Genomic DNA, 13544 nt, shown 5'->3' with positions numbered 1-13544 from the left:
ATCCCAACCTGCATGTTCATCATGTTCTGCTCTGCTCTGTTTCCCCCTCTGCATCTCTAGATCTGCATGTATGTATGTATGGTGCTGATGTGGCAATTGGTCAATATACATCATCAGAGTGGGAAAGTTGAAATTGTGCTTGCCAACCAGTCTCAATCCATTACCTGTAGCTTAATCATCATCATCTTCTTCCTAAATACCACCTCTACTCATGCCTGTCTCCAAACAAGCACTACTATTATTATCATTATTTATTTTGGAAGGATGTTACATTGTTGTCACGAATTTAAAATAGCCAGTTCATCCATGGAGCTTGGCATGTTGCATGATGCACTTTAGTATCAGTGTTCATTAGTGAAATTCTGCACTTCGGTATGATTTTAAGAGTGATTTGGGAAGTATCAGTGTTCAGCATTTGCTTTAGATATCATTGCTTCTGCACTTCCTGTGGTTATTTGGGAAGTATGCCAATTCTGCACTTTAGTGAAATTCTGCCATTTTAAGAGTGATTTGGGAAGTATTAGTGTTCAGTGATGGGCCATATTCAGTGGTTATATATTGATAGAGACCTCACTTGATGTTATCATGACCAACTGTGCTTCCGGGGGCTGTTTCAATATTTTGCTTCATGGGTTATATGCATCCATAACATCCTCACTTCAGGTCTCTATCTTTAGTGATGGGACACCTTTATCGAATCTCTGTGGTTATATATTTTTCTTCTAGCCCAGAATTATTAATTTTAATTCTTGTCAAAATCATGCCTCTATATATAGTGTAGGCATGCATGCTAGACACTCTGGCTTGTATAAAGAACAATGATAATTATTATTATAAAACCACTTACTATTCCATAACACATGGAGTTGGCTAGTGAGTTGGAACGACGACAGTGCTCATTCCACATTTTAGGAACCTTCTTGCTCTATATTCTACCATTTTCTAACAGTAACTTCCACATTTTTTCCCAATTCAGTGTGCTATAAAATTTGAGGCATGTCTACATCAGAGGGTTCGGAGAGTGCTGATTCCATGGATGAGGATACAAGTCAAGTACCACATGCTAGAAGGTCCAAGGTATGGGAGCATTATGAAGTAGATTTGGTTCACGTAGATGGTGATCTCAAGGCTGTGTGCAAATACTATGGAGTGCAACTTCACACCAAGTTTGGGACAAGCAGTTTGAGGACCCATATTGCAGAGGCATACCGATCAATTCAGGATGCTTGCAGGAAGAGGTTTTTGTTGACCATGAAAAAAACATCTGAAGGTCTGTTTGTGTTTGATGAAAAAGTTTGTCGTGAACGCATGGTCAAGTATTGCATCCATGCTAAGATCCCCTTTCTTAAGTTTGAAGATCCCCACCTTCAGCCATGGATTGACTCAATGCAGCCAGCGTTTCAAATCAAGGGTCGTCACACAATTCGTGATGATGTAGTGAAGATGTATAAGGGAATGAAGAAACATATCGAAGTAGGGCTACAAAATTTGGATTCTCGCATTTGCTTAACATCTGACATGTGGACATCATCACGGGACTTGGGCTACATGTGCATCACCGCCCATTATATCGATGCAGAATTCAACTACAAGAAGAAGACCATAAGTTTCGCAGAAGTGAAGTATCCCCACACAGGCTGTGCGATAGAGGAAGAAATAGTTCGTTGCTTAACAGAATGGGGCATAAGAGGCAAATTATTCGCTTTGACACTAGATAATGCCAGCAATAATACTAATGCATGTGAGGAGTTAATAAAATATCACAAACATGAGCTGCTCCTTGAAGGTCAACATTTGCATGTCAGGTGTTGTGCGCACATTCTTAATATCTTGGTTCAGGATGGAATGAAAATAATCCATGAAGCTATTGACATGATACGTGAGCTGATGAAGTATATTGACTCTTCTCCTTCAAGACTTCAAGATTTCAATACAATTGCAAGTGGGATGGGTCTACGTGCAAAGAAAGGCATCTCTGTTGATACACCAACCAGATGGAACTCAACCTGGAAAATGCTTGTAGAAGCATTGACGTACAAATCTGTTCTGAGTAGTTATGCCAACAGAAAGATGATAGATTCTCCAAGTGAGGAGGAATGGGAGAAGGCAAAAGCTATTTGTGAGTTTCTAAAAGCTTTCGAAGAGCTTACTTTGATCGTTTCAACTCATAGGAAGCCAACTTCACATAAGTTTGTGCCAGTTGTGCTTTCTATTCGCCATGCATTGAAAGATCCGGGTTGGCAAACCTCTGATGTGTTGAAGGAATTGGCGGCAGTGATGCAAATGAAGCTTGATAAATATTGGGATCCCAAGGAGAAGGAGAATGCAGATCCTAACCGTCGTAGAAAAAGCAAGGGCATTGAGTTTAACCATGCACTTGTCATTGCTACAGTCCTGGATCCAAGGAGGAAAGAAGATTACTTGGATTTCTTTTATTGCAAGTTGTCTACCGACGGGGAGCAAATTACAAAACAAGTGGAGATTGCTTTAGAATGGGTGAGAAAGTATGTCAAGGAATATGAGCTACTTGCAGCGACAAGCACTGCACACTCGACACCTTCTAGTCAAGGCAATACCATTATTGGATCACCTGTTGCAGGGAAAAGGAAGTTGGAAGAAGAGTTTGCCCAGCACAAGTCTCCTCGGAGGTCACGTGTACACAAATCCGAGCTTGATGCATACTTGGAAGAAGCATCCGAGAAGGTCGGTGATGACTTTGATGTCTTGGGTTGGTGGAAGAGGCATGGCGAAAAGTTTCCTATATTGGCATCTATGGCCCGTGACTTCCTTGCAATTCCTTTGAGCACAGTGGCATCTGAATCAGCCTTCAGTTGTGGTAAGAGGATACTAGGCGACAAGAGAAGCTCTATGAACCCTGATATGCTAGAAGTGCTTGTTTCTGCTAAAGATTGGTTGTTCAAACCAAATGAGGGTGAGTTAACCGCTTACATTTTGGTTCTACTACTTGTGTAGAATGGGATAAATAAAGCCTGCAGTATAGAAGTAGTATAGAAGTGTTGATATGCCTTTAAATTAATATTTTGTTTCATTTGTAGGAGATGGACAGTAAGGACGCAGCTAAAAGTTTGTAACCAATGAAAGGTAAAAATATAGTCCTGTATATATATATGCAATGGCTAGTGAAGTTTTTAAGTTGGTGGCCAAGTTGGCTCTTTAGAACATCCTGATCATCGATAAAATACTAGAATGCACAAGTTGACATTTTGTAACGGGACAAGCAAATTGTTATGTTTATAAGTCTACCTTTTTCTGATGTTGCACAAGTTAGTGGAACCTCTTTGGTGTCCTTTCTTTATTTTTTTTGAATATGTCCTTTCTCTTGTATATTCTAGGTTATTCACTTTGTCATACGCACCTACTTTACATAGTGTAAAGCAACCATATGTAATATGTTGCCAAAAATTACATAAACCTGGGAGAAGCTGGAGCATGGCATGAGCAAGTAGTGATCCAGACTCATAGTTCTAAAAATTGTGTCTTTTCAGATCAAGGTACAGGCTGACTACTACCTCCATGAGAAATTGGTGGCATCCATCATCAGCAGACGGCGTAACGCAATCCCGGCTTGGAATCCATTATCGGCCTTAATTCACCTCCGTTTGTTATTACCTATGTACTTCAAGTGTTGGTAGTGCAGAATGTGTAAGCTGTCAAGTGTAATATTTGTGCTTCAGAATCTGTGTTTTGTACATGTTATGAAGCTGTCAAGGGTTCATGTTATGAAACTGTCAAGTGTTCATCAATTTAAGTGTTGGTAGTGCAGAATATGTAAGCTGTCAAGTGCAATGTCTGTACATGTTATTAAGCTGGTGCTATGTTTTAGCAGTCAAGTGCAGGATCATACATATATTGAGTTGTACATGTATGGGTGGGGAACTGATATAGAACCATAGGCTAAAACCATAGTTCCTAGAACAGGTTAGTTTGGTTTTGGGGAATTTGTCATGTGGTTTGGTTTGGGCTGGGTGCCAATGCCAATTACGTGGTGTTAGTTTGGTTCAGTTTCCAAAACGTCATCACGTGGGTTCAGTTCAGGTTTGGTTTGGTTACCCACCCATTCTAAGATTTACTCGTGAGGGGCCAAGCCTCACGAGGTGGACGACACAAGACCTCCTCTCGAGTGGCCTAGTCAGGCAAGCTCTCGAGGAGCGGAGATATCAAGGCAAGGCGAACCTCATGAGGCTCTCATGACATGAGCCATGACGATCAACAGCAGGCGGGCGCCAGTGCGCACAGCGTCCTTATTTCCTCTTTGGTGCTAAGGGAACCAACGCAGGCGAGGAGTACCGAGGCATCAGGCAAAGGTTGCCATTTTGGTGCAACAAGACAAAGACCAGAAGGACGGCAAGACGGAGGTCATCGTGGAGCCCAAGACGGCGTCACCACCAGAGCCATTGGTAGGCGAAGACCACTTTTGTCAGGATCGCTTGTACTAGCTGTCCCCCTTCAAATTAGGCCGCCATTGTTGGCTCCCTTCCCGCTCAGGATTTGGGAGGAGGACCAGGGCCTGTATAAGTAGGACTAGCCACCACCATAGGCAGGGAGAGAGATCCGAGATCACTCTCACCCTAACAAGTTAGCCAAGCACAAGAACACCTCAACCTCAGGAAGCTGTTCTTCCCATTGTATTGTTCATCATCAGCCCAAGAGGCAATCCACCACCACCACACTGGAGTAGGGTATTACACCACAACGGTAGCCCGAACCAGTATAAATCTTGTGTCTTTCCGTGTTACGAGTTCATCGAGTTCGTCCACGAGATCTTAACGAGCTAGGGCGTAGATCAGTGGGAGGAAAAGACTTCGCGTGCACCCCAGTGTTCGAACCTTAAGGGTTTGCCGGAACCCCACATCCGACATTTGGCTCGCCAGGTAGGGGTGTGCTGTAGCTTCCCCTCTATCGATCTACGCTCCGTCGCCACCACGCTTCGCCCACATGGCAGGCGCCCTGCCGCCGACTCCGACGGTTAGCATTGACATCGGGGCCAGGGGGCTCCGAGCCCTGGCCCCCGCCCTGTGGCGGGTGCAGTGGCCGCCCTAGTTCGGGCCAGAGATGCCGTCGTGCTACGACGGCGCGACGAACCCGTCAGCTTTCCTGCTGGCATACGAGGAGGCCGTCCTCAAAGCCGGGGGTGATGACAAGGTCATGGCCAACTGGCTTCCCATGGCCCTCGCCGGCGAGCCACGCGCCTGGCTCATCAACCTCCCCGGACTCACGGTGGCATCTTGGGAGGAGCTCCGTGACCTCTTCACTGCTTGCTACGCGGTGCTGGCGCACCACGCGGTCGCGGCCCTGCTGGGCGGCTCTCAAGCACTGCCATCAGACCGGCATGCCAAACCATTCCTCCGTTAGATCAGGGCCGCCCCCAGGCACCCGGGGGCTCCGCCGGGCTGGTCTGCGCCAGAGGGCGACCTTTCCTTCAACTCAGAAGACCACCCCGAATCCACCGCCGGCTTCCAAATGCTCTCGATGCTCTGCACGCCCACCATCTACAAGGTGGCCGTCACCCAGGACAAGGCGGAAACAAAGCAGGTGTCGGTCAGCGAGGACGGGTCTTCAGGAGCCACCTTTACCATAGGAGTCCGCCTTGACCCGGAACAAGAAGAAGCCCTAGTGAGGTTCTTGCGTGCGAACAAGGAGATATTCACGTGGGAGCCCAATCAGCTAGTAGGGGTCCCGAGGGAGGTGATCCAGCATCATCTAAGGGTATGCCCCAACATCCGCCCCGTGAAGCAGCGAGCAAAGCAGCAGTCCACTGAGAAGCAGGCCTTCATCGTCCAAGAGACACGCAAGCTGGAAGCGGCAGGTGCCATCCGAGAGGTCCGATACCCCGAATGGCTGGCGAACCCTGTCATGGTGCCGAAAAAAGGTGGGAAGGAACGGATGTGCGTCGACTTTACTAATCTTAACAAAGCCTACCGTCAAGACCCGTTCCCACTCCCGCGCATCGACCAGATCGTTGACTCCACCGCCGAGTGTGACCTGCTTTGCTTCCTGGATGCGTTCTCAGGGTATCATCAAATCAAGATGGCGTTGGAAGATGCAGAGAAGACGGCCTTCCTAACACCATGTGGGTGTACTGCTACGCCTGCATGCCCTTCGGGTTGCACAACGCGAGCGCGATCTTTCAGCGATTGATGCACATCGCTCTTGGCGGCAGCTCGGGAGGAACGCAGAGGCTTACGTCGATGACATAGTGGTCAAGTCTCGCGAGGCAAGGACATTGATTCAAGACTTAGAGGAGACCGTCGAGAGCCTGCGCCAAGTGAACTTAAGGCTCAACCCGGAGAAGTGCGTGTTCGGTGTCCCCTCCGGCAAGCTACTGGGATTCCTCGTATCCCACAGGGGGATCGAGTTGAACCTAGAGAAGGCCAAGGCTATCGAGGACATGAGTCCGCCGCAGACCCTCAAAGAGATGTAGAAGCTGGCAGGATGGGTGACCGCGTTAGGGCGTTTCATCTCCAAGCTGGGAGAGCGCGCCTTACCATTCTTCAAGCTCATGAAGAGGAAGGGCCCGTTCAAGTGGAGACCGGAGGCCGACCGGGCCTTCCAAGACCTCAAGAAATACCTTACTGCCCCCCAGTGATGGTGGCACCACGACCCCTCGAGCCTCTGCTACTCTACCTTGCTGCCACCCCATACTCCGCTAGCGCGGCATTGGTGGTGGTTCGGGAGGAGCGCCGAACCAAGGGCGCGCCCCGCCAGGCCAAGGCTGAAGTAGCGCGGGGTCAGGAAGGCGTGGCAAAGGCATCAGTAGTGGAAGGCCAAGCTCGGCAGGGTGACGTTGTACAAGCTCCAGAGGACAGTCGGGTCTCAGGGACCCTTCCACCTCCGGTCTCTGCAGAACCCGAGCCTCGACAGCATGCCAGCCCTCGTCGAACATCTGGTGTACTTTGTCAGCACCGTATTACGGGACGCGAGAGCACGCTACCCCATGCCCCAGAAACCCCTGCTCGCGCTCCTGGTGGCCTCGCGCAAGTTGCGACACTACTTCCAGGGCCACCCCATCAAGGTCGTCTCAGCCTACCCACTGGAAAGAATACTCAGGAGCCCTAACTCAGCCGGAAGGGTTGCAGAGTGGAACATTGAGTTGCAAGCGTTCTAGTTGGAGTTCAGCACTACCAGGGTCATCAAGGGGGCCGCACTTGCTGACTTTGTGGCCGAATGGATGGATGCCCCAACACTTGAGGAAGGAGAAGACCAGTCCTCCTCCCCAGGAAGTGAGGCTCCGGACGGTTGGATCATGTATTTCGATGGCGTCTTCGCACAACAGTGCGCGGGGGCTGGAGCAGTTCTCATCTCGCCGACCCAGGACAAGCTCTACTACGCCGTGCAACTCTACTTTCAGAACGGCGAGAAGGTCTCCAACAACATCGCCGAATACGAAGGCCTCATAGCCGGCCTGAAGGCTGAAGCGGCCCTAGGGGTGAAGCGCCTCACCGTCAGAGGCGACTCACAACTCCTCGTCAACTTCTCCAACAAGGTGTATGAGCCGAAGGACGAGCATATGGAGGCCTACCCCACGGAGGTGCGCAAGATGGAGAAACAGTTCTCGGGCCTGGAGCTGCAGCACGTGCCCTGGGACACCAACAAGGAAGCCGACGACATTGCCAGGAGAGCATCCAAGCGGCAACCTCAGGAGCCAGGCGTTTTGAGGAGCGACTCTTCAAGCCATCAGTTGCGCCACCTCTCTCAAGCACAACTCAGCCTCGGGAGGAGCTCCCCCTGCCTCCTGCCGCAGGAGCCCCGACCTGTGGACCGACCTCCAGAGCTCGGCTGCTCTTGGCGCTTGAGCCCCAGGAGGAATTCTGGACCAATGAATTCAAGTACTTAACGCACGGGACATTGCCGGAGAAGGAAGAGGAGGTGGAGCGCGTGGCTCGGCAAGCCACGGCATACTGGATCCAAGACGGCGAGTTATATAGGAAGCGACTGAACGATGTCACATTGCGTTGCTTATCTAGCGACCAAGGAAGGGAGTTGCTGATTGACATACACGGCAGGGACTGCAGACACCACTCGTCATCACGGACCCTGTTGGCAAGGTGTTCCGCAGTGGATTCTACTGGCCTACAGCACTCAACGATGCAGCCGAGCTGGTGAAGTCTTGCGAAGCTTGCCAATTCCACGCCAAGCAAATCCATCAACCAGCTCAGGACCTTCAAACTATCCCGCTCACATAGCCGTTCGCGGTCTGGGGGCTAGATATCCTAGGCCTGTTCCCTCAGGCGCTAGAGGGCTACCGTTACCTCTACGTCGCCATCGACAAGTTCACCAAGTGGGCAGAAGTGGAAGCCGTCCCTACCATCCCAGCCGGCTCTGCTGTCAAGTTCATCAAGGGCCTCGTGAGCCGCTTCGGGATCCCCAACCGCATAATCACAGATAACGGTTCATAGTTTACTAGCAGCCTCTTCAAAACCTACTTTGCTAACCTCGGAACACAGATCTGCTACGCTTCGGTGGCCCACCCCAGGAGCAATGGTCAGGCCGAACGTGCTAATGCGGAGGTCCTGATGGGCCTCAAGACTAGGACCATCAAGAAGAAGCTGGAGGCCTGAGGCAGGGGCTGGCACGACGAGCTCCAGTCCGTACCGTGGTCCATCCGGACCACCGCCACCAAGCCAACGGGAGAAACTCCATTCTTCTTCGTCTACGGAGCTGAATTGGTCCTCCCTCATGAGGTCAAGCATCGCTCCGCACGGGTCCTGGCGTTCGCGATACAAGGCGCCAGGTCAGGGCCAGGGCGAACGGCAAATCTTTTAACGAGCTTCCTAAAGAGCTTTTGCAGTTCCCGAGCAAATGCAGGCCACCAAGGCAAGATGGATGCGAGGAAATGAGCGCCTCGTGATGAAGAGGGCGTCCAGGATATACCAGGTTAAGTTATCTTTGCACGAAATAAAGACACAACACGCACGGTGCCACAACCGAGGAACCATAGTTCGATACACGCCCCCTGGGCCCAAACTGGTTACATTCTTGATGTAGGAAAAAGAATAAAACAAAAGTAGCATTGCGGCAATCTGCGGAGGCAGACAACTAGCGGCACCCCGAGCCTAGCCGGATCCTTCTTCGCACTTCACGGAGGGGTCGCAATGAGATGACCCACTGCCGCCTTCAAAGCGGGCGCAGCGGCACGGCGGTTGGTCGTGGCCACTCCTGCTGGAGCTGTCACCGGAGGAAGAGCCGCCGTAGCTGGACAAGACACAGCCGCCCCCAAGGGCAGGCTCGCCCTATCCTCGTCGCGACCGTCCCCGAGACCAAGCACCTCCTCACCATCGTTCGCCTCGGGGTAGCACCCGGCGTGGTGACCATCTTCCCCAAACACCCTCACATGGAGCGTTGATTCGCCGTCGTACTTGAAGTGGAGGGCGCACCGCCGGCCCAAGCCGCGCGCGCGGGCGAATGTCTGCCAACCGGGGGCCAGGGCTACGTTGCCCGCGGCGGAAGTCGCGACTGCAAACCAAGAGGCCTTGCTGCAGCAACCATCCACCTGCAGCCAGAGTCTGCCTGGACCAGAGGCCGGCAGCTCCTCAGCGAAGAAGCACGGAAGTTGGAGCCAGTTGCCGGCCGAATTCTCCGACCAGACGACAAACTCCGGCAACACCTCCACCGTGTGGAAAATCGGACGGGGGGGCGCCACCAAAGCATGCCTCCCCTTGTCAACTGGATCGCCATGGCTGGGGCGACCCCCTCCGCGTGCTGTCACGCCGCTCCGACAATGGGCCGCGCCAGGGGACGTGGCGTGCTTGTACGGACGGCCACGTCCGCGCTTGGGCGCCGGCGAGCCGGGCCCCTCACGAGGGGCCTTTCCCTTCTCAGCGGCGGAGAACTTCCTTCGTGGCGCCATTGGTGGCACAACGAGCAATGGAGCGAGGAAGAAGACGGGGGCAAGGCAGGAAGAGACGGGCAACGGGGGCTCCGCCCCCTCCCCATTTATAGCAAGAGAAGGCCAATCGGCAACTCCCACGGTTGCAGGTAATGATGGTTTTCCTTGCATATCGCAGGGACTCGTCAAGTCGTGCAGTTGCCAAGGCAGCATGGGGAAGTGGAGACGCCGCGTCCAATCATCCGCCAACGTCAACCGAGGCCGCAGGCTTTTGGGGCCCGCGGTGCTTAGTACTTGACCCTTGTCTTCGCTGCGAAGCCAAGACCGAGCGCACCTTGGGCCCGGGCGCTACTGTCGGCGTCCTGGGAATGAGGGTCCCCAGGCTTGCCTGCCTGCGGCCCGCGGCGTGGCTGAGGTAGTATGTCGTACGGCCCACCTTCATCAACAAGGCATCCAAGACCCTCGCGAGGGGCCAAGCCTCGCGAGGCGGACGACACAAGACCTCCTCTGGAGCGGCCTAGTCAGGTAGGCTCACGAGGAGCGGAGATATCAAGGCAAGGCAAACCTCACGAGGCTCTCGTGACGTGAAACATGATGATCAACACCAGGCAGGCGCCAGCGCACATAGCGTCCTCATTTCCTCTTTGCTGCTAAGGGAACCAGCACAGGCAAGGAGTACCGAGACATCAGGCAAAGGTTTCCATTGTGGTGCAACAAGACCAAGACCAGAAGGACGGCAAGATGGAGGTCTTCGTGGAGCCCAAGACGGCGTCACCACTAGAGCCTTTGGCAGGCGAAGACCACTTTTGTCAGGATAGCTTCTACTAGCTGTCCCCCTTCAAATTGGCCCGCCATTGTTGACTCCCTTCCCGCTCAAGATTTGGGAGGAGGACGAGGGCCTCTATAAGTAGGACCAGCCACCACCATAGGCAGGGAGAGAGATCCGAGATCACTCTCACCCTCACAAGTTAGCCAAGCACAAGAACACCTCAACCTCAGGAGGTTGTTCTTCCCATTGTATTGTTCATCATCACCCCAAGAGGCAATCCATCACCACCACACTGGAGTAGGGTATTACACCACAGCGGTGGCCCGAACCAGTATAAATCTTGTGTCTTTCCGTGTTGCAAGTTCGTTGAGTTCGTCCGCGAGATCTTAACGAGCTAGGCCGTAGATCGGTGGGAGGAAAAGACTTCATGCACCCCAGTGTTTGAACCTCGAGGGTTTGCCAGAACCCCACATCTGACATAATGTTGTGTAAAAAGTTCAGATCAATATCACATGCCAGGAAAAAGAATAAATTCCTACATTGGGCGCAAAAGTTTCTGTTTTTGCACAGAATCAATTTAACTATAACCAAATCATCCCAAAGGCTTTAGTTGGAACAAACACTAATTAAAAGATAAAAACACAATCATTATAGTAGCAATAATCATGTCATCACACAAAAACAGGACATAAAATTGCAAATAAGATAAATATTGGGTTGCCTCCCAACAAGCACTATTGTTTTATGCCCCTAGCTAGGCATAATGCATAGTTTCATGTATTATTATAACCATAAGGGAGACCATTCATGTTCATCGCATATTCCCTTCTCTCACCATCAAGTTTTCTAATAGGCAAGCAAAAATAATTGAATGGGCTAAATTTGATAAGATATGGATTCGTGAGATCAAGTTTCGGAGGAGGAGGTTCCTCCTTTGGACCCTCATAAGTGATAGTTCTCTCTTCATCATATAAGTTTCTATAAAGGTATTCTCATAATTGTTCTTTAAGTCCACAACCTAGTTCCCAAATTTTCTATAAAAAATTATCATTGTTTTCAGAAAGTTTTTCAATCAAAACATCTTCGGGAACCATTTTCCTAAGATTCTCATTACAAGCAGGGTAATTTGTAGATTTTAGTCTTCTTATCTCAAATTGATCTTAAAGGATTTCTTTTATAGGTGGGCATTCACTACTTATTTTGTAGTAGGTAAATATCTCTCTTGCCTCTTTCATTAAGTGATCAAATTCATGAACTAGGAATATTGTAGCCAGATGTTTAACTGAAGGATCATGAATATTGGAGAATTATAGTTACACTCTTTGTATAGCAGGATGCATGTGCACAAACTGTCTTTCAAATTCTATTATGAGTAATGATATAACATCCGCAAAACTAGTGGTTCCATCGAGAATAGATCCTCCTATCATAGGTAAGGAACCAACACAGGTAAAGAAGTCCTGAATAATACCCCTTCCAATAATATCACCACAACCTATTCGGAGACTTTTGTGTGCATGATAGTGGTTTCATTTTTACTACTAGGATCATCGTCGGCAAGATTATCAAATACTTATTTATGAACTTTATCATTAGAAACATCATCAAAAGCTTCTTTTAGGGTTTTCATCTCTTACTAGATTTAGTAACACTGCTTGATGATCATAAGTGAAAGAACATGCGGTGCCCCCATGCTTGGTTTTGGTAATTGATGACATTATCTATGGACTAATGTTGCCTTGAGTTATATTTGAAGGGTTTGTCCATAGGTTTTTCTTGAAGTCCATTTGTTTGAAGGATAGTATGTGATGACCAAGGTGCTATTCAAGGAATTATCAAAAGATTGGTCATGTGAGAGGTTGATCAAGACTAAGTCATAGAGTGAGTCAAGTTGATCAACACACAAAGCGTACAAGATGTAGCAAGAGGGATCAAGTGATCACATGGTACGGTAAGTGTCGGTGTCAAAACTGGCGGATCTCGGGTAGGGGGTCCCGAACTATGCATATAGGATCGATTGTAACAGGAGACAGGGGACACAATGTTTACCCAGGTTCGGGCCCTCTCTATGGAGGTAATACCTTACGTCCTGCTTGATTGATATTGATGAATATGGGTGTTACAACAGTTGATCTACCAAGAGATCATAATGGCTAAACCCTAGAAGTCCAACCTGTATGAATATGGCAATGAGTCTATCCTTCCCGGACTAACCCCTCCGGTTTATATAGACACCGAGGGGATCTAGGGTTTACATAGAGTTGGTTACATAAGAAGGAATCTTCATAGTTGGTCGCCAAGCTTGCCTTCCACGTAAAGGAGAGTCCAATCTGAACACAGGTAGAGTCTTCGGCCTTCATGTCTTCACATCCCACCAGTCCGGCCCATGGATAACAGGCCGGACGCCCGAGGACCCCTTAGTCCAGGACTCCCTCAGTAGCCCCTGAACCTAGCTTCAATGACGAGGAGTCCGGCACGCATATTGTCTTCGGCATTGCAAGGCGGGTTCCCTTCTATCCGAACTTCAAGATAGTCTTCGGATGCGATGATAGTATCCGGACCTGTCACACACACCATACACAACCGCAGAGAGAATATATTTTTGCACGAGTCTAATCCGTTGATAGTTTTACAATATGACAAAACGTCTGTCCGGTCATAATTTCGAACCGTTTTCATGTTTCGACGCCCCACATCCCGAGACGCGGTTGCCATTAGCACGTCTTCTCAAAGCAGAGATTGTGTCCCCTTATCGTGGGATTCTCATCAATGCGGGCATGGGTAACCCAACTGGGCCGTTTATACAGCCCTTGGGAATAGGCAAATCTTAAGGCGAGTGAGGAGGCGTTTAATATTCGTTGCCTTTATAAGGGGATAAGGGTTCCCTCTTCCTCTCTCACACCCTCTCTCTATCTCCGCCTTTCTAAT

General features: G+C 49.9%; 1 protein-coding gene across 1 annotated transcript; it reads left to right on the top strand.

Moving 5' to 3' along the window:
* The first annotated feature begins 996 nt into the window (after window positions 1-996).
* Window positions 997-8579, top strand: LOC147979669 (zinc finger BED domain-containing protein RICESLEEPER 2-like). The gene is made up of 5 exons (XM_087515301.1): window positions 997-2936; window positions 6387-6465; window positions 7295-7381; window positions 8205-8366; window positions 8466-8579. Exons 1-5 carry the CDS (start codon window positions 997-999, stop codon window positions 8577-8579), a joined length of 2382 nt encoding a protein of 793 aa, XP_087371427.1.
* The last annotated feature ends 4965 nt before the right edge of the window (window positions 8580-13544 follow it).

This window comes from Triticum urartu, chromosome 3A, assembly GCF_056163025.1.
Source record: "Triticum urartu cultivar PI428250 chromosome 3A, HENAU_Tu73, whole genome shotgun sequence".
Classification (NCBI taxonomy): Eukaryota; Viridiplantae; Streptophyta; class Magnoliopsida; order Poales; family Poaceae; genus Triticum; species Triticum urartu.
The sequence above is the reverse complement of the archived record's forward strand: the minus strand, read 5'-3'. Positions and strand labels throughout refer to the sequence as shown.